The sequence below is a fragment of the Abramis brama genome (assembly GCF_963993115.1).
Source record: "Abramis brama genome assembly, chromosome: 16".
Taxonomy (NCBI): domain Eukaryota; kingdom Metazoa; phylum Chordata; class Actinopteri; order Cypriniformes; family Leuciscidae; genus Abramis; species Abramis brama.
In genome coordinates this window covers 31,635,049-31,659,048 of record NC_139978.1, presented here as the reverse complement: position 1 = coordinate 31,659,048, position 24,000 = coordinate 31,635,049, and the positions used below count along the sequence as shown (strand labels likewise).

Below are 24,000 nucleotides of genomic sequence, written 5' to 3'. Positions count from 1 at the left end.
ATAAGATGATCGCTGCATCGGGATTCGGGACAGGATTTTTCACGACACCAGAAATAATATTAGCCACAATCTTCTTTTTGATTTAGAGTGCCAATAGACATCACAAACACAAAATTATTAAAAATGCATATTTCCATGATGATAGCCCACTACATGCAACATAAGGTAACATCACAACACAAGCGGTTTCCATCCATTTTTCAAATGTAATTTATGTAAGAAATCCACAATATCACAAAAACAATTATGAATAAAGCATATAAATATAAAACATTTAAATTATGTTTCTACCCCATATGTTCAAGAGAACTGCAGATAAATTAAATAATAAATTAATTAAAAGTAAAATCGAAATAAAATATATTGTTTGTGGTTTAGAGACAAAATGTGCAGCCAATCATCTGAGTGAATTATTCAGGTCACATGACTTTTTATTAATGTGCATTAGGAATAAATGTGTTTTTCATCAGTTTATGCGCATGTCTTCTAACCAAATGAATAATAAAAAAAACTCTTGTGCAAAAATTTATGCAATTTTTAGTTCAAAATTTGCTGACAAATATATGGATGAAATCCTAGCTCATGTGGCATACAATGGTTTGAAATATTTACAGTGGAATAATGCCTGCGGTTTCCCTATTTTTAACAAATAGCATGAAGTACACAGTGTAGTATTCAGTATATGCTGAGCTAGTATTCCATTCCTAACACAGCCAATAACTTCCTCCTTTTGTGAGTACAGGAAACCCAAGGTCGAGGGGACGAGAGGTCAGCGCAGGATGGGCCATTTTGGTGATATACTACAGCTACCTTGAGATCCTTTTAGCTGCTAAATAGACTGTACAATAAACCAACATAAAAGAGCCTGATTAAGGATTCAATGGCAGACACGTACATCCATTTGTGCGTGTAACACACTGATACACAATCATAGATCACACACATGCACACGTTCACATTCGAACTGCCGGCTCGGCAAAGGTCTTCCATAAAAAAACAAAAAATAAAAAAAAAACCTGACAACCTTGGGTTTATTTCCCAGTGGTCAGATTATCTTTTGGCCGTTTCTGCTAAGGTTGAGACTGCAGAAGCCCCGCGGCTCTGTGACCGGCATGTGAAGAGCACAGGTGCAGGGGGAAATAGCTGGCTGTATTTATTTTCATTTGCCTTTGCACTTGCTGCTAAATATCTCGGTCGGCCGGAAATGGTGCCAGGATACCGGTTTAAATGCTTGCTTGTAAAAGTACAACAGGAGGGAAAGAATTCCTGCTAGACCAGACATGGATTACTGCAATTGAAAGCCACAGGCACTAATGCTGTGCAGTGTTATATACTGATGGGATGTAAAATTAGAACTGTACATTGAGTTTTGCTGCCATGATGCTAGACTGTTAGAACCAGAGTCAGAAAATAAAGGAATTGTTTACCCAAAAATGTCAGTTATTTCATCATATACTCACCCTCAAGTTGTTCTAAACCTATATGAATTTCTTTCTTCTGCTGAACACAAAAGAAGGTATTTTGAAGAATACAGGTAACCAAACAGTTGATGGGCCCCATTGACGTACATAGTACGGAAAAAAATGGAAGTCAATGGGGCCCATCAACTGTGTGGTAACAGACATTCTTCAAAATGTCTTTTGTGTTCAGCAGAAGAAAGAAATTCATACAGGTTTAGAACAACTTTGAGGAAATTTACCCTTAAAATCTGCCTATTCAATTCGTGATGTGTTGATGCCCATTTCCTTCATTTTAGAATTTTTCCACCAGCTCTGCGATTGGTGGCCAGCTGTGAAATTACAGAGCTCTTACAAGCAATAGCAAGTCAGTGAGAGGCTAATTTTAAATGACAGGAAAATTGACCAATCATAACGACCCTCTAAAAAAATAAAAACCCTCTAAAAATGCTGATAAAATAGCTAGCTTTATTCGCTATGGAAAACTCAAATAATGGAGGAAAATGTTGCAAATTTATTATCCACACCGTTTTCAAGATGAACTTTAAAAGAAAAGCTGTAGTTAATCAGCAAAGGCTGACCTACACCAGAGCTTAAGCCAAAGCTTTTGAAATCATTTCAACCCCAGCAATTATAATCGATACCCCTGTATGACCGCATCAAAGAAGCTAAAGCTTTACTGCTGGAATTGTTTGCTGTTTGGGGCAGTTATTCAAAATCGAATAGGTCACGTGCCAACTTTATTCTGCCCGCCGCTGCCATTGTTTTAAGCTTTTAATTGATAAAACAGTAATTTTTCAGAATCTGTAAATTTACCAACTAAGCGAACATTGCGCATATTTGCTGTGATTCTGTATAATAGTAATAAAAATTCCCAAATCATAAGTTTACAACTGTCTGTTACATTCATTTAATCGTCTGCTGTGAAAATGCCATGATCTCTGTTCACTGTCTATGATGTGGAAGGGTCTGAGCGCTGTCGTGTGCCGGCTTACATTACATTTTGTTGGTTTTGTGTGTAATACGTTTTGCAACCCGGCCAGTTGTGACCATATTCCGCTGAAATGCACACATAGGGCTGTGACGGTATTGGATTTTTTCTTACCGCGGTGAAGAAGCAACAAATCACGCAGTTTGGCAGTTAAAAATAACATTATATCTTTTAAACATAAATATGAAACTTAATATGTTTTCTTTAATGACTACAACATGTAAAGTAAAGAGAAATTTAATGTCGGAGCGGAGTTTGAGCGAACGGCGTATTACCGGTGAGCATGTAAGGGAGAGGTGTGATTTTCAAATAATAATCTAATAATTCCCAGCGATCATCGAATATTATTTTTGCTTGAAATGCCCATCCCTAATATCCTGATAAAGTTTTGCCCAGTTATTTACAGGATGATGCAATAGGCTATTTAGTTTTGCGTTAAAAAATTCTAATCATTAACAAAGGCTAATAAACATAATATTAACAATAATAACATAAAATAATATTTATTTCTATAACTCTGTTGTTTTTTCGATATCTTGATGTTTAATATGAATTATGGAACATTTTTTGTCATCGTTTGTAACCCATTTTTTGTACAATAAAATATTCAAAGTTTGAACAAGTTGTGTTTGGACGAGTGCGTTTATATCCACGGTCTGTTACCCGAAAAATAATGTCTAAAGAAATAGGAATCGAAGTTTAGCTATGGCATGTTGAGCTCGCTTGTTCTTTCTGCAGCTTTCTCTTCTTTTGCTAGCTCTGCGAGAAAGTCATCACTAATGTTCTGTTTGAATAATGTCATCCGGCTAGCGCGTTAACTGTAACTTATAGCCTATACCACATAAGAGAAGTATCACTATAAGCACTTGCAATTAAAATCTAACTCCAATGTTTACGTTATGCTTTGGTCTTTTATGCCTGTGTTTGTGTGTATGTAATTGAACATTATCTGTAAAAAAATGTAAAAAAAGAAGAAAAAAAAAGAAAAGTGCGGTGATGATAGTGATGACCTCAACACCGCGGTAGGCATCTCATTACTGCGGTAATGCGGTTATCGTCACAGCCCTATGCACACACTGATTGTGTGATGATGCAAGTATCTGTAATGAGGATTTAAGGATAATGAGGATTTATTACATTTTGTTTTATTTTGGTGATAACTCTCAAACTCACTGTGCTGATTGCTTGTATTTCTTGTTTACTTTTTTCCCAATGAGGGAAGGGGGGGTGAGGGCCAATGTTAAAGAGTCTCAGTTCGCATCGCTATACATATTGTGTTCTGTATGGCTCAGGCCCCTCATTGTAAGATTATTTTTTACACCCGTTTCATTGGCATTCAGGTGAAAACTATGTGTTAAATGTATGACCAATACAATAAGACACACAATTTGAAGTATCATTCAGGTCTGGGAACTTTTAAGAGATCAAGTTTAGCATTACTAAGTATAAGAAAAATGTAATAGCCAATTAAAGGCACTTCTTTTCTAGGTAGGAGAAACTAGATTGTAACAAAACTCTTCAGTATTTTGACTCCAGCAGTCCAAACGACATCCCGACTGACTCAACTTGCAGCCAACTAGGGACAGGAAGCACTAAAGACTCATGGGTGATTTCCGTACAGCTTGAGAAAAGCGGCTTGCCGTCTCTTTTCTCTTGCCAAAACAAACAAGCCATTGCGAGGGGAGATATAGAGCAATTACCCAGCCTCCTCCTGTATTCTCTACACCACATTATAGCAGGTAGCCCAACACTCTGAAAACCACTGTACACAATCACCACAACAGGCCTTTCACAGACCGTTTAAAGAGAGATAAATGATGCTTTTTGTGGCTAAATGAGTAATATGTAATCATCTATTCATATGCCAAAGGAAGATTAGAAATTTCAGTAAAAACACATTTCGTTCTTGTGCCAAAGACAGCATGTTCAAACACAATGCCGTTTTAGAAACTAGTATGGTATTGGGTGCTAAGCAAAAATTAACTGTACTGTATTTATTCTTACATTTTTTTTTAGCTCATATACACAATATCAAAATGTACACACATCCTGACAAATTCCTTCAATGATTCAAACAGATAATCACAGTCTTTTTGAATTATCCATTACAAGAGGTTAAATTCTTTTATTCAGCAAGGGTGCATTAAATTGATCAAAAGTTTCAGTAAAGACAATTATAATGTTGAAAAAGATTTCTATTTCAAATAAATGCTGTTCTTTAACTTTTTATTCAAAGAATTCTGAAAAAAGTATCACGGTTTCCACAAGGAAATATTAAGCAGCACAACTGTTTTCATCATTGATAATTTGTGAAAGTTTGGAATTCTTAAACTAAACTACTAAAGCAATGTAAAAATATATTTCAGTTTAAAAAAAGATTTAAAGAGAAAACAATGGATTTGTATGAACACTTATAGAAATTGATGATGATGATGATGGTTGTGATCATGGTTTGCTTTTGCTTTGGAATCTGTTTCAGGTTGATGTTTTGGTTTCTAGTTTGTTTCATTTGTTATCGTCATGCATTGACGGGGACTTGATATGTTGAGTTTTTTGATATGTTGAGTTTTTTTTATTTATTATTATTGTTGAGGGGGCAGGAAATATAAGATATTCTTCACCCTGCCTCCTTTTCATCATGGTTTTATAAATTATATATATGAGGATGATGAAGTAAGTTTTGTTGGAAAAATATCCATGAATGAAATAAACATAATCAATCAATCAATCAAATAATAATAAGAAATGTTTCTTAAAATGAGCATCAAATCAGCATATTAGAATGATTTCTGAAGGATCATGTGACACTGAAGACTGGAGTAATGATGCTGAAAATTCAGCTTTGCAAGAATACATTACATTTTAAAATATATTAAAACAGAAAACAGTTTTTTGAAATTGTAATAATATTTTACAATATTAAAGTTCTTACTGTATCATTGATCAAATAAATGCAGCCTCGATGAGCATAAGAGACTTCTTTCAAAAACATTTACATTCTTACAGATCCCAAATTTTCAAATGGTAGTACACTAGCTAAGAGTTTTCCGTTACTACTCTAAAATAATTATTTAGAGAAAATTTAGTAAACATTTTTTATATATTAGAAATGAATAAAAATACAATTAAATGCAAGATCTTGTTTTGATGACAATTTTGGCTAATATATCAAGTTTTCGCTCTTCATTTTTAACCCTTTTTGCTAACTGGTTGAACATCAAGTTGTAAAATATACTTTTAGTTCCTGATATGAAATCTATTCCACTGATTACTTGTAAGCACATAGAAGTGATACAAGCAGCAATAATAAGCTTGCAGGTGTGTTCAGTCATCCGATTCAGAGGAGCAAATTCGAGTTTTCCCTGCAACATGAGCTAAATCCCTCCACACTTCCTCTACAGCTACTCCACCACGTCTCCTGTTTACGGAGGAACAAACAGTATATGAAATAAAAACCAGAATCTGAGCGAGTCTCGTACACAAAGCGTTTAGCATTTCATCCTGACAGAATGTTTGCAAGAAAATACAAACATTACGATTTCCCCACATCTCTGTTTATTGTGATTTGCGGTCAATATGAAGGCCATATGGACGAGGGAGCGTCTTTGCAACATCATATAATCTCCATCAACAAACAGAGCTGCTTATTATCAGCATGACCACAAGCGTCGTTTTCTGTTTATTAACGGCGAACAATCGCACAACTCAAACTCAATCTCCAGATGTATCCCTGTTTCCAAACAGTCTGATCTGCAGCGATCGCACCGGGGTTTCGAGAGGTATATCAGGACATGTTTAGACACAAACTCCTGTAAATAATCCGAAACAGGACGGCTCCCACAGGACTGACCCCTGCTCCCTCATTCCGACCGGAGAATGGATGCGATCGCATTTATATTCTCCAGCTGGGAGCATGGAACGGCGAAAGCACACAAACTGTAGCATATTTTCCTCCCCATCTACCTCATTTTAATTATGATGTCTGCTGAGAAAGAGCCAAGTCAGCTTCTCAGAGCGATTTCATCAGCCTCACATTTAATCTAATTCCTTTAATACTCTCAATGAACTGGAACTTAAAGCCGTTGCAAATAAAAGTTCCATGGGATGACCTAATATAGGACACGTATCAGGCCGGTAGGCTGCTGAGTAATGTTAAACTTTAATGCCGACTGGGTCTCTCTCTCACTCTCTCTCTCTTTTCATACACAGCTTGAACTATTTACGACCGGCCTAAAAAAACGACTCCACCCTCTCGCTTTGGCTCCCCCGAGGTTCAGTGTGCATATATGGGCCGAAATGCTAGCTATGAACGAGTCAAGCTGTTGTTTGAGGGGAAGAAAAAAAAAAAGTTAGTAACTTCTGTGGAGAACCATCATACACTCACCAGTGGGCATATTATTCTTTAAACATCCACAGCTGTTGCCTGCTCTGGTCTGGATGAGTGAGTCACAAGGTGGTGCTTTTATTATGGCTTTGTTGGAGGTTTGTGTACGTGATGGAATGAAGAGGAAAGGTTCTTTCTTTAGGTTGCAATAATTAAACATAATATACACTCACAGAAAAAAGGTACAAAGCTGTCACTGGGGCAGTACCCTAATGTACAAAAGCGAAAAGGTACATCTTTGTACCTTATTTATCTTGAAAGTACCTTAAGTGTACATATTAGTACATTTTACCTGTTACTGCCCCAGTAACAGCTTTGTACCTTTTTCTGAGAGTGAATAAATAGACACGTTTAGGGTTCACCTGACCTCTGTTGGACGTGTTTTCTAGGTGGTCTTTAAGAAAGACATATTCTTCTGTTCAAAAACAACTAGAAGGTGAACAACGCAATGGGACACAACATCTTGAAATGCGTGGTACAAAATTACTGCTTTTAACTTAAGACACTGTCCTAAAAATGCCTTTGGGGGAGAGGATAAAAAAAGAAGATGGATGGATGGATGGATGGATGGGGAGAGAGAGACAGAGAGAGAGAGAGATACATGGATGGATGGATGGATGGATGGATGGATGGAGAGAGAGAGAGAGAGAGAGAGATAAATGGATGTATGGATGGATGAGCAAGATGGATGGATGGATGGATGGATGGATGGATGGATGATATTAGTTTTCACAGTATTTTGGATCATATAAATGCAGAAAGCAGACTTCTTTCAAAAACATTTTCAAAATCTTACAGACTCTACTTTCTGCCTCTCCAAATTGTGAAAAAGCTCATCAAAAATTATGATATCTCTCTAGTATTTAAGTCAAAATAAAATTAAAAATAATAAAATAAAATAAAAACACAAAACTGCCCCCATTTAGCTTTTTAATGCACAGTCTCGTTCATAAGATGCACATTATTTTTGATTTAAAAAAGTTTGCCTTTGTAATCATGAAAATATAAAAAACTTGCTCGACTTAAATAAAATAAATAAAAAGAAAACCTTTTTCTTCTCTGCTGATGTCACCAGTCCATCTTACTAGTTCAAATCCAACAGCCATACAAATAATCGAAATCACAAATCAATCAATTCCCTATGGATAAAAACAAGTCTCAAGTTCTTGCTGAATATCCTGTTTCACTCTAAGAAACGCCACTTTACAGAAGTAACACACTGCATACACTGTTGACTTTGACCTTCCAATGTAGTGCATCATCACTGACGGATTAGAAGAATTCATAACAGATTAGTCAGTCAGTGCACTTCAAATATAAGCAAACTCCCTTGAGCACATCTTCACCGTATCACTTATAACCATCTATCACTATATTCCCAAACAACCAACTCCAAAAACACCGAAAGCCCAGGCGCTGACGATATCTGCGTAAAAGACAGCGGTAAAACACACAGACTGGTTATTTCTTACCTTCTTGAGGTGGCCACTGCGAGTCCCCACGAACACCACCGAATAATCTCCGTAAGTGTACGCAGCCACGGACGCCATCCCGTCAGAGCGGTCGTCGAACAGAGGAGTGCCCTCAATGACCCTCAATCCTCCGAGAGGCTGGTTCAGAACCAGGCCGCAGAAATCATCACCAATCTGCTTGGGCTACGGGACAAAAACAAACAATGAAGAGTAATTAGTGATTATTTATAAGATTGTTTTTGTGTTCATGTTCTGGCCTGAAATGGGCCATGTGTAGAAAAAAAATAGACACTGTAGTAAAAAGCCTGAGGGTACATTAAAGAATGTGATTTTTTTATTTTATTTTTTTATAACGAAGTACATTAAACAAATTGTTAAACTGATGTATTGTAAACAATGAATGGTGTAAAACTAATATGAAATATTTAAGAGATAGCATTACTAACATTACTAACATTACATAAGATACTAACATTTACATGACAGGTTTAGCGAATCTGTTACATTGAAACAAAATCACAAAACAAAATTAACAAATAATTACATTTTAAAAGTGAATGGTATAAAATAAATACAAAATAATAAAGATTCAGTAAAAACAACTATATATTATATATATATATATATATATATATATGTATATATATATATATATATATATTTATTTTATTTTTTTTATTTAATAAAAAATTAAAAGAAAAAAAGAAAAAGAAAAGAAAATATAGCCGTCTCGTTAATCTAAAAGTATTAGTTAAACCACAGAGGCCCTTGTTAGTGCTTTTAAGAAATTTTGGGGACATTAAAGGTCAATAAAAATGCATAAAGTAAAAACTGATTTGTGGCCTGGATTAAAAACTTAAATGTATTTACTTATCAAAAAAAAAAACATCCACACAAGCAAATCCTAAGACATAATATCCATAATTTCCTGAAGACAAAGCTTTCTCCAGCTGTTGTCAAATCACAGCATCTGAGACAGGAAGAGCCTGCTAATAGATCAGACAGAGAAGAGCCACCCAAACAGAGGCTGTGAAAGTGAGCCCATGGGGATCAGACCAGGGCCTGGCGCGCACCGACCGGTGAGACATGACATCATCCTGCAATCTACCTCACTGTCAGTGCTTTATCACTTTAGATGTGCTCTCTCCCGAAAGAGGCACCATTTGCCCTCAGAGTGTCTCTGAAAGGCATTATTTCAGCGGATTTTAATGGCTGTCCGCTGACACAGAGGAAAAAAATACAAGAAAATCACTGCATGTCATTTCACCTCAAGGAAATGTCAGAAGAGTTATTCAAAAATCAATTGCGTTAACTAACATCTGCAACATATCAATCGTCCAAAATTGATGATGTCATCAAGCAGCTAACCTAGTTCCCCGGTCCATCCTGGAGGTGAACTATCGACTCATTACCAGGTTCTCAGAGCTCGACGGAACACACAAAGCTCTTTAATCTGGCAAAAGACTTATAATAATAATAAAATATGTAAGATTCACTAAAAACAACAACCTCATGTAAGGTTACCAATTTTGTTATTCAAAAATCAATTGCGCAAACTAACATTTGCAACATATCAATCGAACGATGATGTCATTGAGTACCCAACCCAGTCCCCCGGTTCATCCTGGAGATGAACTGTTGACTCATTACCAGATTCTCGAAAACTGACTGAACACAAAAAGCTATTTAATCTCGCTTCCTCTGGACCCCGGCCCCCAACGGCACACACAAAAAATCTGTAAAGTGCAGCGCGAGGTCAGGATGAATGATATCAGCTCGAACAGCAAGACGTTTTGCGGCGGTAATGGCAAACACAAAGGTGCTACAGCAACAGCTGAATTTTTTGGCACCTTCCGCCCGAATTCTTCCGAGGCGATGGGCGTATAGAGAGTGTGCCGTTGAATGATGATTTGGGGGGGGTAGGCTGGTCGAACGGCTTGTTTTTGTGCACGCATATGAAGGGTAAATGTATTAAACGAAGCATGAGCTTGCGGCAGACACGCATGCTCTCATTATAAGGGGAGGTCTGTTGCCGTGCATGAGAACAAGCTAATAATCCCACAACAGCCGCAACACTGGAATCAGGAGCAGATTTGCATCAGTCATGGGGAACCCTGTTGGTGCTCATAAAAACAGCCACAGCCACTCCTCCCAAATGAACGAGGTCATCGGCACTCGCCATCTTCGCCCCATCTGCTCTGGCTGGGCCGCGAGGTGTTGTGCTATTGTTCCCGGCTCAATTACAGCCACGGACGCAAATCGTCCTCTCGTCTAGTTGTCCTCCAGGCAAGAAAAAAGAAAAAACAAACTCTCCCAGTTTGCTAATGCTGTCTGTTTTTTTGTTTTGTTTTTTACAGGGGGAAAACATTGCTACTGTAAAAAAACGAGATCTTAAGTTTACAAGCCAAGAGTTCGTAAATAACTACCAGACAACTAACATGCAGCAAAATGATTCAATATGTACACTAGGGTTGGTTCAAAACCAGAATTTTGGCTTCAGTATCTCGATACAAACTGACAGTACATAAGAGTGTTGAATATGCATGAGAGATTTGCATAGAAACACAAATGTTTACTAAACTAATAATTGAAAAATATACAGGAATCTCAGTTTTTGCAGATAAGGTACATCTTTAAATATAGAAAAGTCTAATTACAAATTACCATCAAAAGGTGCAAGTCTCAGCATATTTTTTAAATGATTCCAAATGATTTATTTGAGTATTCCAGTACATAAACATTATATATCATAATTTAGCAATAAAATATCAACTATTACCTTATTACTCAAATAGACACACGCAAACATGAAAAATGGCTGAATTTGGCAGCATAACCTTTCTTAAAGTGCACCCTTTATTCCTCGGTCATGCATTCTCAGCATTTGTTGTAGGAATGTGCACGAAAACAGCATTAGCCTTTGTAGCATTCTGGATATCATAGAAATAATAACTGATTATTAAATTCCATAATCAAATTTCATTCTAAAATCATGCATTGATGCATCCCTAATTCTTCATTTGGCTTTCAGGTAGCAGCACATTGTCATCTGGTACTGAAAAGTGCAAAATACTGGTATTGTACCATGGTACTTTTGACACCAACCCTAGTGTATGATAATTATCTACAAAATGACAGGATGCTTAACCCTTAGGTAATGCATAATACTTTTTAAAGGATTTTTAAATTGTAGAAGAAACCTCTGCCTAGCTTCAAGGCAGATAAATACCATCAAATCATAAATGTGATTTGTCTTTGCTCACTAGATTACAGGAGACAAATATTAAAGATTCATAAATAAAGCGTCAAGGGTTTCTAGAGACAGACCATGTGTGGTACACTTGACTGGTTTAAAATGTCAGAGGCGTATTGATTTTGATGTCTAGCCATCACCTTCTTCATCTCTCACATAATAAGCTATTGCTTCCTACCCTGTCTGGTTTGAATAGATTTTTCATCAAAGATACATTACATCAGATTAAGATGTGTAATCATGTTAGACAGTTTCCCCTACACAGGCATTCCTGAAAAGTCTGCAACACGTCACAATTAGGTCAATAGGAATCATGTCTAGCATCCACAAATTAGTTTTTCAGGAGCAACAATAGAAATAAAATGGAAAACAGACTATAGACTGAAGGTCTGCAATTATGTGAGCATGGAAACTCTCTGTTACAGTTCAGGTACCTATAATGACACTGATATAAGCTTTAACAACATGATTTAAACAACATGGAAATAACAATCAAATTAATCAAAGCAAAAATAGCTATATTGTGATATATATTGTTATAATGAAATAAAATTACTCTTATCATGATATAAGATTTTGGTTATATCGTCCACCCCTAGCAAATTGTTTGGGAAACAAAAGGAAAAAGGGTTAAATCGTCACCATAATCTATTGCTATCATTTTAAGTTAGTTTACCAGACAGCCAGAGAGACAGACAGACAGACAGTTCAATTCAAGTCAAAGTCAAAGACTCACCGTATTAATACAAGGCAGCTCCTTGTTGAGCAACCACGGCAGAGACAGCTTTCCTTCCCCACGGTAACACGACTTGATCCTCTCTCGCATGGCCAGGTTAATCTGGTGCAGTGTGAAGAGGCACAGCACTGTTTCTCTTGGTGGGTTAGCCCTGTTCTTCTGACCCTGGGAGAAGATCACAAACAGGACATCCTCATCCTCAGACAGGCCAAGAGCCTGGGCCAGAATCTTCCCAGGACGGTGTTTGTAGGCGGCTTGGACAAGTCGGTATTCCACACCATCCTTGGTGCACCCAAGCGGGAACTCGACGTAGGAGTAGAACTCAGTGTCGTTGGAGCACATGCGGACGATTTTTGAGGTGAAGAACTTCTCGCCCGTCGCGTCCACCTGGGTGAGCTGGGTATCCAGTTGCAAAGTGAGGAAATAGATGTACGTACGGCTGGAGAACCCATAAACATAGTAGATGTCAAACGCGGGATATTGAGACAGGGTGTCTGAAGGTATCTTTATTTGTGAAGACACAAACTCATCTTGGTAGACCAAGCTGAACATGTTCACACTCTCCTCATCATCCACCAGTTTACGGCTGGACAGGGTTGGAAAATACTCAGATTTGCCATCGATGGCAGCACCGATAAAGAGGCGACTACCACCTTTCTTTTTCTTCTTCAAGTCTCCGTCATCGTCGCCCACCACGACTCCAGCCATCCCATCTGACTCTTTGGCTCCCGAGAGGTAGTGTTCTTTACGGTGATGCGGTTCACCAAGCTTGAAGAGATCTTCCAGCCGCAGGAACTGGCACACGCCCTGCCAGATGCTTCCACAGGCCACCAGGCGGTTGCCAGCGTAATCAACCAGCAGCAATTTGTTGACGTTGTCTGTGGATTCCAGATTCTGCTTGCAGGCTCGTACATTGGGGGGCGGGTAGCACTTGGCATTGTCGTCCACGGGACCCGTCTGGTGCGAACGTAGTTCGGTCAGATTGGTGGTGAGCTTGTATACTCGGTTTATCGCGCCGACAAACACCTCACCAGACTTGCGGTGCACCGTGAGGTGCGTGAGGCTCGTGTCTTTCACCCTGAAGCTTCCGGTGACTTCAGGGTGTTCCGTAGGAGTCATGGGAAACGCCATGATGGTCCCGGTCAAAACAGAGACGGCAAATACCAGCAGCCACAAGGACCTCATGATTCCAAACCTTCAATCGTGGGGGGGGAATGAGACGAAGCTCTTCCCTCAAGCTTATTCCAGGCTTTTTCTTCTTTTGCTGTCTCAGTGGTTCATGTCTACAATGAAAGAGAGAGAAAATTTGAAACGTTTGAAAATGGATTATGCAGGCAAAGCAATGTCTTATCTTTAAAAGTTTAATTGCATTAAAGGGGTCATCATCACACTTTAAGATTTCACTTTTTCCCCAAGGCAATGTTTTTTGCAAAGGAAAAAAAAGTCATAATTTAGTTTTTTTGACCCACACTCTGAACCTTATAATCAAAATTCTGTTTCTTGCTGATTTGTAATATAGTACAATATAGTGTGCGCTGACTCAATCTTTAATAACAACCTCTTTCTAAAGCTGCAATACCTATCAGTATCACAAAACGCTAAAAGAAATCAAGCAATTGATCATGCAATGATGATCTTGCATCTAGTAACAATACACTTCATCTACTTCTTTGGAAGGGTATACAAAGCTTGAAGTGTTCTATAAAACCACAAACAAGTTTGGCAGATTTTCCCACATTTTACTGAGAATCCATGTAGCTCAATCAACCGAGTAAAGTGCTAACACTATCAAGATCATATGATTCCTTGGTAATGCATATGTATACCTTGTCTACCATGAAACATATCCAACTTCCTCTGTATTAGCACACCGTGATTAGACGGGCCAAGTTTCTGAACATCGAAAATGCACTGTTGGCGTGTAAATGTGAATAGTCATGTGTTGCATGTATTCATCTGTCTTGTACACATGTACAAGAGGTGTTTGTGGCAAGCAGGGCAGGGCAGAGAGCCGTGGGAATGGAGCCGGTGGCGCGAGTGTTAATGAGAGTCACCTACGTGCCACACCAGTCTCGAGTCCCAAGAGGAGCTCCGGAAATATAAATGGAGGAGTGACAACATTGCAAGGAGAGAGGACAAGGCCTGGACTTTCTCCTTGCACTGTCATCACCTCCTGTTATCCTTCTGAAGCTCCTCCGTGGGACTCGAGACAGATGTGGCGGTCATTAACATTAACTTTCATTAACATTCCCACGGCTCTATGCCACAGCGTTCTTGGAATTTCTTACCGGGAATGAAGATTTAAGTTCTAGTGCAATGAACTTTGACAATGGCCGATTTTAAAACCCAACAATCAGAATTTCATCACTTCTGCCTGAGACTCAATCCATCCCTGCCATTTGGAGGCATTAGTGACTCAGAGTGGACTGTGAGCCAGTGCGTGACAGCTGGGTGAGGGGATTTTGGGGGTATGTATTGATCGAGTGGCTTCTGTTGGTGCCAAGCCTTGTCACTCCCACTCCTTTCACTCAATGGATTGCTAATAAACCTTTATGGTCATTGCAAGCACTAATCCCAAGCAAGCACATTTGTTAATTAGGAAGCACCCCTTAACCAGACAGCAAGAACAGGGATGGGAATCATAAGGAATTTAATGATTCTGGTTCAGATTCAGATTACACTAAGTGATTCTGGCTCATTGTGATTTGGAGGAGAAAAGGGTAGATAGTAGAAACCTTCTTCAAAAGGCCTGTGGTCACATGTTGATTATTTTACATTTCAAAACAATAATGCAGGGTTCCCACACCAATACTTTTTCATGACCTTTCCAAACAATTGTGATTATTGAAAAAATGATTCAAATTACAATCAATTTGCTAATGTATCATTCAGAGCAATTTGGGAACTGGTTCGACCAAATAATTAAAAGAACCAAAATGTGGTTACAAATCAGGCTGTGGCTTGAGAGCAAAATTTCTGCCAATTAAATATCTTAGAACAATGACTAGAAGAATTTACATTAATTTTAGAAACTCAATGATTTTATTCAATTCCATAACTTTCAAGGCCAGGAAAATTCCATTTTAAAATTGCTTGATACTGTATATCCATGTTTTCAATGGCCATGGAAAACCCGCGTGCCATGAAAATCATTCACTTCCAGTATCAGAGCCCCAGACTAACATTTGAGAGCAGTAGCAACAGTGTCACTAAGTTCTACAAATGGTGGCACGAGCACCTGATCTGGTAGTGCTGGGGGGGGGGGCATTGTTATCATTATTTTGCATTATTAAGTGCAGTAGAATATAATATTAAATGTTTATTTCTTGGAAATGCACATTTGACAGTAAAGCACTGAGCTTGGAGTTGCAGATAAAATGAACTTTTATTAACAACAGTAAAAAAAATTATATGGAAAATTTGGAGCTTTGAAGTGCTGGGAAAAGTGAGAGGCACATGAAAGTCCTTGAAAAAGGTTTGAATTTCACTCTTAAAAGGTTGTATGAACCCTTAAATGAATAATCTAAAAACATTAGACTATTTCTGCCACAATACCATGGTTACAGCGTTACTACATTAAACCCATGGTGAAAGTTGGTGATTTGTAGACTGAAAAGCCTTCTATAACTTGTTTGTTCATGGCACAATGTTTCTCATGGTTTCCACATCAGCACTGTTTGATCTGATATTATCTATGATTTATAATAGAGAATTCTGCACTGAATTTGAATGCTTCTCACTAGATCTCGACCGCGATATTATTAACACTGCAGCGAATTCAAATGCTTTCTCACTGGATCTCCCAGTGCTGTGTACATTGTTATGAGTAAACCTGTTCATGAGTAAACCTGTTCCTGAGCTTGCGCTGTCTAATATTGGTCCAAGCTGATAAACTGGTGGTGTTGCGCAAGGTTATTTTCGTAATTTCGCAATTTCGTAAAATAGAAATTTCAACATAAATGAAAAACTAAAACTAAATGAAACTAACAACAGTTACTGAAAAACTAACTAAAAATAAATTATAATTAGCAAAAATAAATAATCGGTTTCGTAAATTATAAACTCTCATCCTGTACCGGAAAATCGTGTTTTTTCATTGGACTGCGCTACTTTATATTTCAATGTAAACACGCGCTAGACGGACATGACCATTGCGCTCACGTCTTTTGCAGCGTCTCGTGCATGACACGGCGTTCTAAAATGCGGCAAGTTAAGTTCAACTTTTAATAGACGCGTCTAGAGACCTTGCACTTTTTTCCCATTCTGCCCGCGTCTCACGTTTTTCAAAGCAAAAACGCTTTATGTGTGAACCAGCCCTTAAGAGGCCGAAATAGCCAAATAAGTATTTCCATCATGTCCTTATGCAAATACAGCTGTAACCATCTAATATGAAACTTAATAATTCGATCTTTTTCATATGCAACAGAAATTGCAGCTCTTATCAGTTGGGCAACTTGGTGGTGGAACCAGTGTGACCTCTAAAAAAACTTAGTCGCACCGGCAAGAAAAAAGATTGCAAAATGCGACCATTTGGTTGCAGTCTGGAGCCCTGAGTATTTCAAATAAAAAAAGGAACTAGTTCTGAATAATTATATAACTGATATTAATATAATTAATCTGAATCGAATTCTCGATTTTTAAACCTGAGCAAGATACAAGACGACAGAGAAGACAGAAAGAACACAAAAAACGTTGTAGCACCATTTCATTCACTCTGAAAATTTAACACAAGCGGTTTGCAGATCAAACACGTCGGTCGTTTGTTCAATCACTGCTTCCCCCCACTGGGCAGAACAGCAGGAATGAAAGAGGTCTGCAAGGCTTCTGCTGTCTGTCTCCCTTTCTCTCTGTCTTTCTCTCCAAAGAGAAGGGAAGGGAAGGGTCAGGAAGGGCCACATTAAGCACACACAGGCGGAATAAGGCTTCACTGCAACCACAACCTAAGCACTACAGTTTTCTACATGTGGCAGGACTAAAGAGTCTTGCTTAAATTTGTCTCTGGAATACATGTGCTCAAGCTATACTGCCACAAGTTTAAATACTGTGGCAGTGATAGAATAATATAGGCCTATCATAATATCTAATTCTCACTATACAGTATAGCTACTTTAGGTTCAATTAATGAAAAAGCAGGTCCTCTAAAGCACAAATGATGCGATCTACATTTCTCCCGTTGGGTAAAAGCAAAGCAAACATCATTTTCTCTCATGCATTTGTCAGTTTCAAATCGCATAACAATAACAACATCTGAATGATGATTTGCCATAGCCTATATTAAATCACAAAAAATCCATCTGCAAGCTTCAGACCTAACACCAAATTGAAAAAGTATACACATACACATATATAGTGCACATAAAGATGAAGTATTTACAACACATCTGATATCTGCATGGTAAAAAAAAGAAAGGACGATGTCAATTACTGTGATGCCATCTTATAAAGCGCACCTTTGAAAGATTCCTGTAATTTAACACGTAAACAATGCTGGAAAAATCACTGCAGCCTTTCGGGTTCCTAAAATCTGAAATCCTTGCTCATTGTATTATAATGATGTATTGTAATCCATTCCCTGATTTGCAGGAGAAGCTATTGAACAGCAATCACAGTAATTTGATTAGCACAGTGGAAGCCGGCTGGTGCCAGTGCAAAAGCTGAATGCCTAAGCAGAATGCTTGAACCCAGAAAAAAACAGAGAGAGAGAGAAAGTCACATAAGCGTCAGGGGGTATCTGCTCAGATCTAAGCATTACTGTACATCTTAATAGCAAATTAGGCAGATTTCATAGTCTTTAGTGTTTATAGCTGTTTTCATGATGCTAAACACACCACGGGTGGCCACGGAACACTGCAAACACAAAATATATCAAAATTAAACCATTCGCACTAAATTTCCCATCAAAACAGAGCACAGATAAAGCAAACATGCAATCTGCAAGTAAGAAGTCGTCGCCGAAAGCATTAGCGCCCATCAGCACACTGAAGTGTCTGAAGTGCGCTGGTGGAGTTGGCAAATCTACGCCGACCCAAAACAAATATTTATATGTATACAGTATAAGACTGTTTGGGCACTCTGCAATATTTCAAGACCATCAATATTTCTGACAAACGCCCCCGTGTGACCTTTCTGCCCGTCCTGAACTGTAAATAAGAAGCCGGGTGGAATCCTGATGAGACGAGCAGCGCCGTGCCCATAAAACAACGGCACAAAACTCAGTGAAAGCGGGTAGAGAGGGGCGCAACGATCTTGAGCAATATGAGAGCTCGTGGTTAGTGGTTCAGGAAAGAGAGAGAATCACACGATCACCTGACACGCCACAGTCGGGGTGAAGCAAGTGCCTTGAAATATCAATAACAGAAAATAATTCATTTATTTCCTTTCACAGGGAAACAGCTTCGAGACGATTCAAGGTCTGAGGCATGTCTGCTGTGCTTTGACAAATTCACTAAATGATTTTAAATGACACAGGCAGGTAATAACCCATAGAAATATTTACCAGGGAAATCAAAGTCTCTGTCAAAACAACTAAAAAAAGCACCAATGGAGAGAAAATAAATTGATGCAAGAAAGAAAGAAAGCAAGAAAGAAAGAAAGCAAGAAAGAAAGAGACAGAGAGAAAGAAAGAAAGAAAGAAAGAAAGAAAGAGACAGAGAGAGAGAGAGAGAGAGAAATACATCACTAGTCCATCTAATCAAGGACTCACAACAGCATCCTCTTCTCCTCACTTCTGTAATGAGGGTCAACAGCTCTTGATTACAAAGACGACGACGAAAAAAAAATGCTATTTCACGGGATTGGACACATGATATCACACATGGATGAATCCACACTGGGACCGATCAGGCCAACAGGGAAGCATAAATATATATAGCATATATATATATATATACAGGGCCGTGCACAGGGGGGTGGCCCGGTGGCTAGAGCCACTGCCCTTCTGCCCTCATCAGCTGAGGTGCCCCTCTCGCCCCCCTCCCTAACCCTCCAGAAGATTCCCATAAAAACGTTCTGTTATCGCTCCGCTAAAGATCCACTGATTCCGCTAATCCGTTCCGTGTTTTCCTGCTCGCTCCGCAGCGTCACTCATAGACAAGCATGTGCCCGCTCTTCGACGACAGATTCAGAATAGAATTTCGTCCCATTCACAGGTCGATTACAAATTACAATCCACATTACAGACAGTAGTCGATCCACAAAATTAGTATTTTGGTAATATGTTTTTGTATTTCTGTCGCAAAATGTTTTGCTCCAAATAGTGCTAACAAGTTACAACTCGTGCAACATCCATGTTCTTGGAAGAAAAGCAAATGTGTTTTGTGCCGTTAGCCACCTTGTAACCTACTATACTAAGGTACTATTCATTTAGATTAGAACACATTTAGATAATATATAGTATATTACCTTTTTATTATGTATAATGTTAATATGGTCTCATTAAAATATTATAAATATGATGTATGTTATAGATAGATACTATATCAACTAAGGCAACTGATTATAATGGGAAATATATTTGCAGGAGTTAAAGTGTGAAAAACTGTCTGCTAAATATTCTATACATAATGATTTACCCTCTGGCTTTCTAGAACTTTGATTCAATTTTTGCCATGTTGAATAGGCTTTGTCTTTGCTTTTTCTCACTCCGTTCTTCTAATTTTGTGAAGGCATTGTTTTTTTGTCTACAAAATCTGCAAACAACAGAAAATGTTATTTATTCGTGATTTATTTATTAGTGTTATTTATATTAGATTAGATCAGGTTAAATAATTTGATTGAACAAGAATTCTAATTTTCACTACTCCCAGTGTATGATTGCAGAACAATATATGTTTGAAAATTTATGGAGCAACAGATTTTGTGTGAAAATAAATCAGAAATGTGGTTTGTTTAAAAATCTTATTAATGTATGAGGTGGCAAGGAGGTACACACGGGGTAAAACCAGCATGGTAAGACACAGTATTGATAAAAATACTTAAGCTAAATTAATATGCTTTTAATAATGTCTAAGTTGATACTTGTTCAAACCAATCACTTTAGTAAAGTTTATAACAATTTTGGAGTTATTTTGATAAATTAAATAATAAATGTTTGTTCAATAAATATAGGCTATCTGTCATAATTTTCATTTTAAAAATACAGAAACAAGATTCTTGAGATCTTTGTATTTAAATTGCTACATAAGTCTAAAACATTAAAAAATATATATAAAATAGTAGATTAAATTAGCACAGAATCAACTTTGATCAAGTCAATGATCAGCCAAATTTCCAAGTCCATCATCAAAAGCGTTTATGAAAAAAAGTGCTGAGCAGAATTTGTGCCATTGAGTGGTATAAAAGAGAATTAAGTCAAATGCGCATTTTACCCTGGTGTGACTTTATAACTGTTGTAACCTGTATATCATTTCAATTTATACTTTAAGTGTATAATATTAAATTAAATGTCTATACTACTTCCATAGGATGAGGCAGCTCAGAGAGTGAGAGCCCACTGAGCATCAGACAGTTAAACTGGCATTGACATTGAATTATTTAATTGGAAGAGTAATTATAACAACATAACTTGATTTTGCACTAAATCCTAATTGTAATCTTATTGCCCATATAAAAGAGTTGTTTTTAATTTTCTGTATTAAGATGATACTGCCTCATTCAAACTCCTTATAGTGCCCCCTTTTTTGGTTTAAGCCACTGCCCCTCAAAATGTCTGTGCACGGCCCTGTATATATATATATATATATATACTGTAGCCTATATTACATATATATATATATATATATATATATATATATATATAGAGAGAGAGAGAGAGAGAGAGAGAGAGATATAGATATAGATTTATATATATATACTTTTTATTTATATTAAAATTTTCAATTTTAATATATACCATCTTAGAACATTCAATATATTACATTATATATTTAAATTATGCTATACCATATTAACAACTAATTCGACACAGCACTCACTAAATGGCAGCATGGCACTAAAAATGTCTGACATATTACTCAATAAAAAAAACAGCATACAGGAATACAAAAAAGTGTCCGGTGTGAATAACTAAATCTACTACATCAACCGCAGACAAAATGAGAAACTCTCTCTGCTGTGGACTGTGACAGATTTATGTTTAAAGATATGGAAATGATCAATATATTGACTTCTAAATCCACTTTTTGTTATGTCAATTCAATGCTTTCCACTGCCACAGTAACAATGTCTTTGAACGATCTTCATTTAGGTGATTTTTCTCCGAAAATATTGATATATGTGATTAACTGTTAATTTGATGAATTAACTGGCTAATTATGCAATTCATTTAATTAAAGTTTTTAATTGATTGAAAACCCAAATATAAAACAAAACCATTGTCAAAAGTGGAACTAATGGCTTCATACTAATGCAGACTGTTCAAACATTCCTCCCATGCCTCTTATTCTCAACACAAATATTGTTCCAAATGAAAAAAAGAGCAAAGTAAAATAAAGCCCAAGTCATCTGATATAACTGACAGAGCTTGAGGCAAACATCATATGCTGTATCTGTTGGCAAGACGCTGCCGTGGTCATAAGCGATTCTGTCCTCGAGTGACCACAATATCAACAAAGGGCCGAACCCTCCATACATGCAATCCTCAAAATAATTCAGCATCACATATATAATGCACTTCTCTTCTGAGGGTCATAACCTTAAGCATTATGAGCTCTCAGGGTCGCAAGAGGCGGCTGAGGAACCTCCATGTGTCCTCCGATTATTTCCTCCTTTTGTTATTTTAGTTTTGAGTCTCATCCTGTTGGAGGCCGGGGTCAAATATTTTGTGAACGTTCTCTCTTTCACTCCTGAAATGATTGTATGCGGGGAAAAAAAGCATAACAAATATATTTGTAGCACTACCGCTTTTGAAAAAGTGAGGTAGTAACTAAAACGAGATTTACTGACCAACCCAAGTCAAACAAAGTTCAACTGCAAATTTCTATATTATGGTTTTGATATTAATATATATGGTCTATGATATTAAATATGACTCGGGTCACCAATAGTATGCCAGGCAAAAATCTTAAACACAAAAAGTTATAACCCTTACCGAGGAAAGGAAATATATAAAACGTTGAATGTAAAAGAGTCTGCGATGGATAAACATGCAGTCAGTTCAACAGTTTATAATGTGTTTTTAACATCATTTAACACAAATTTTAGGGTTTGTTGTCACAAGTCAAGACATTTTTACTATTGTGAACAGTCAACATTTGGGTACACATCAACACAACCCTTTTAAACCGCTATCTATCTGTCTGTCTGCCTCATTTTCATTCGCAAAACATTAAATATGGCATCTAGCATGACTAAGTATAAGTAATGGGTGGGCAATGTAGTCACAATTAGTTGTTTTTTAAGACCATTTTGCAAGTCACTGAACAATACTGAATACCTTCTGTTTGTGATCCGTTGTGGATTCTGATCCACGTAAAAGGCAAAAAAAAAATGTATATGCGATGCAAAGGACTGCACTAACAAAATGACTTAAGAAATCAGACAAATCATAAAGGCTATCACAATCATGTTTTTATTTAATCTGTCAGTGCGTCTCGTCTCTTACCGGACTGTCTGATGTCCATATTTAGCTCCGCATAGCCTATCATAAAATAAAGCAACTTTTTTTTTCCGTGAGCTTCCTCTGTTTCTCTGACTGAAAATATAACTGTATTGTGCTGAAGCTCCTCAGGTCGTATTTTTGGTGGCATATTTGTAGAAATGATCATTCTTCCTAAATGTAATGTTAATATGTCCTGTAACAAATAAACAGAAACAGACGCAATTGAATAAGTAAGTGTGTCCTCTTTCTTTTGTGAAATAACGGTAAACCACTTTATTTCTGTCTGACTAATGTGCAATTTTGACACAAATTAATTAATTATGATCAATGTATCACTTTTTATTGTAAACCTGTGGTAAAAAAAATAAATAAATCGATGCTCGGGTTTTACATCTTTAAGTAAACAACAAAAATGCCAGCAAACGGTCGCTTTTATCATGTTCGATTTGCAATCTCGCTGTTTCCAGTGATTTCTTTCTGATTAGTTTTCTGATAAAACTTCCATTTGTTGGTGAAATGATGGGTTAGTTGGACGTTGTTCTAGAGAGACGTGTTAGGGGCGTGTTTTAATGAAGTGCTGTGGAGCTTCTGGCCCGACAGTGGAACGCAGCACGATTTAGGGCAAAGCAGAGATGGGTGATACGGCCCAAATCTTGTTTTTCTAGGGATGCACCAAAATTTCGGCGAAAATTATTGGCTGAAAATGGGATTTTCGGTTTTTGGTCGAAAGAGAAAAAAGGCCGCAAATACTCCGCCAGGTTTAACTCTGGCGCAGCATGTTTTGTATCTTTGTGAGCACCTCCACTTCCGAAGATGCATGTTTTCGAAGCGTCTGCTCAGTGTTTCGCTACATGTGTGTGCACTGCGCGCTTTGCTCAAAAAGTTCCGCTCTGTGTGTGTGCAAGCCATAGCATATGTAAGCAGATGCATGTAAAATAACGATCATCAACATTAAACACCATGTAAATCAAAACTGCCGGATGTTACTGAATGAAATGTCGAACCAGGACGAGGTGTAGGACTGTGAAGCTTTGGGTTTTGATGAACTCCATCAACTCCATCTATGTTTTGATCATCATTCTGAATCCACTCTGGATGTAGTCTTTGATA

General features: G+C 37.5%; 1 protein-coding gene across 1 annotated transcript in view; it reads right to left on the bottom strand.

The window, feature by feature from the left end:
* plxna3 (plexin A3) overlaps nucleotides 1-24,000 on the bottom strand; it is a 158,384-nt gene that overhangs the window by 130,883 nt on the left and 3,501 nt on the right. Inside the window, exons 2-3 of the mRNA XM_084138594.1 lie at nucleotides 12,294-13,576; nucleotides 8,305-8,487 (exon numbers count right to left, since the gene is read on the bottom strand). Of these exons, the coding sequence (XP_083994720.1) occupies nucleotides 8,305-8,487; nucleotides 12,294-13,478 (1,368 nt within the window). The 5' untranslated portion in view covers nucleotides 13,479-13,576. The remainder of the gene's footprint in view (nucleotides 1-8,304; nucleotides 8,488-12,293; nucleotides 13,577-24,000) is intronic.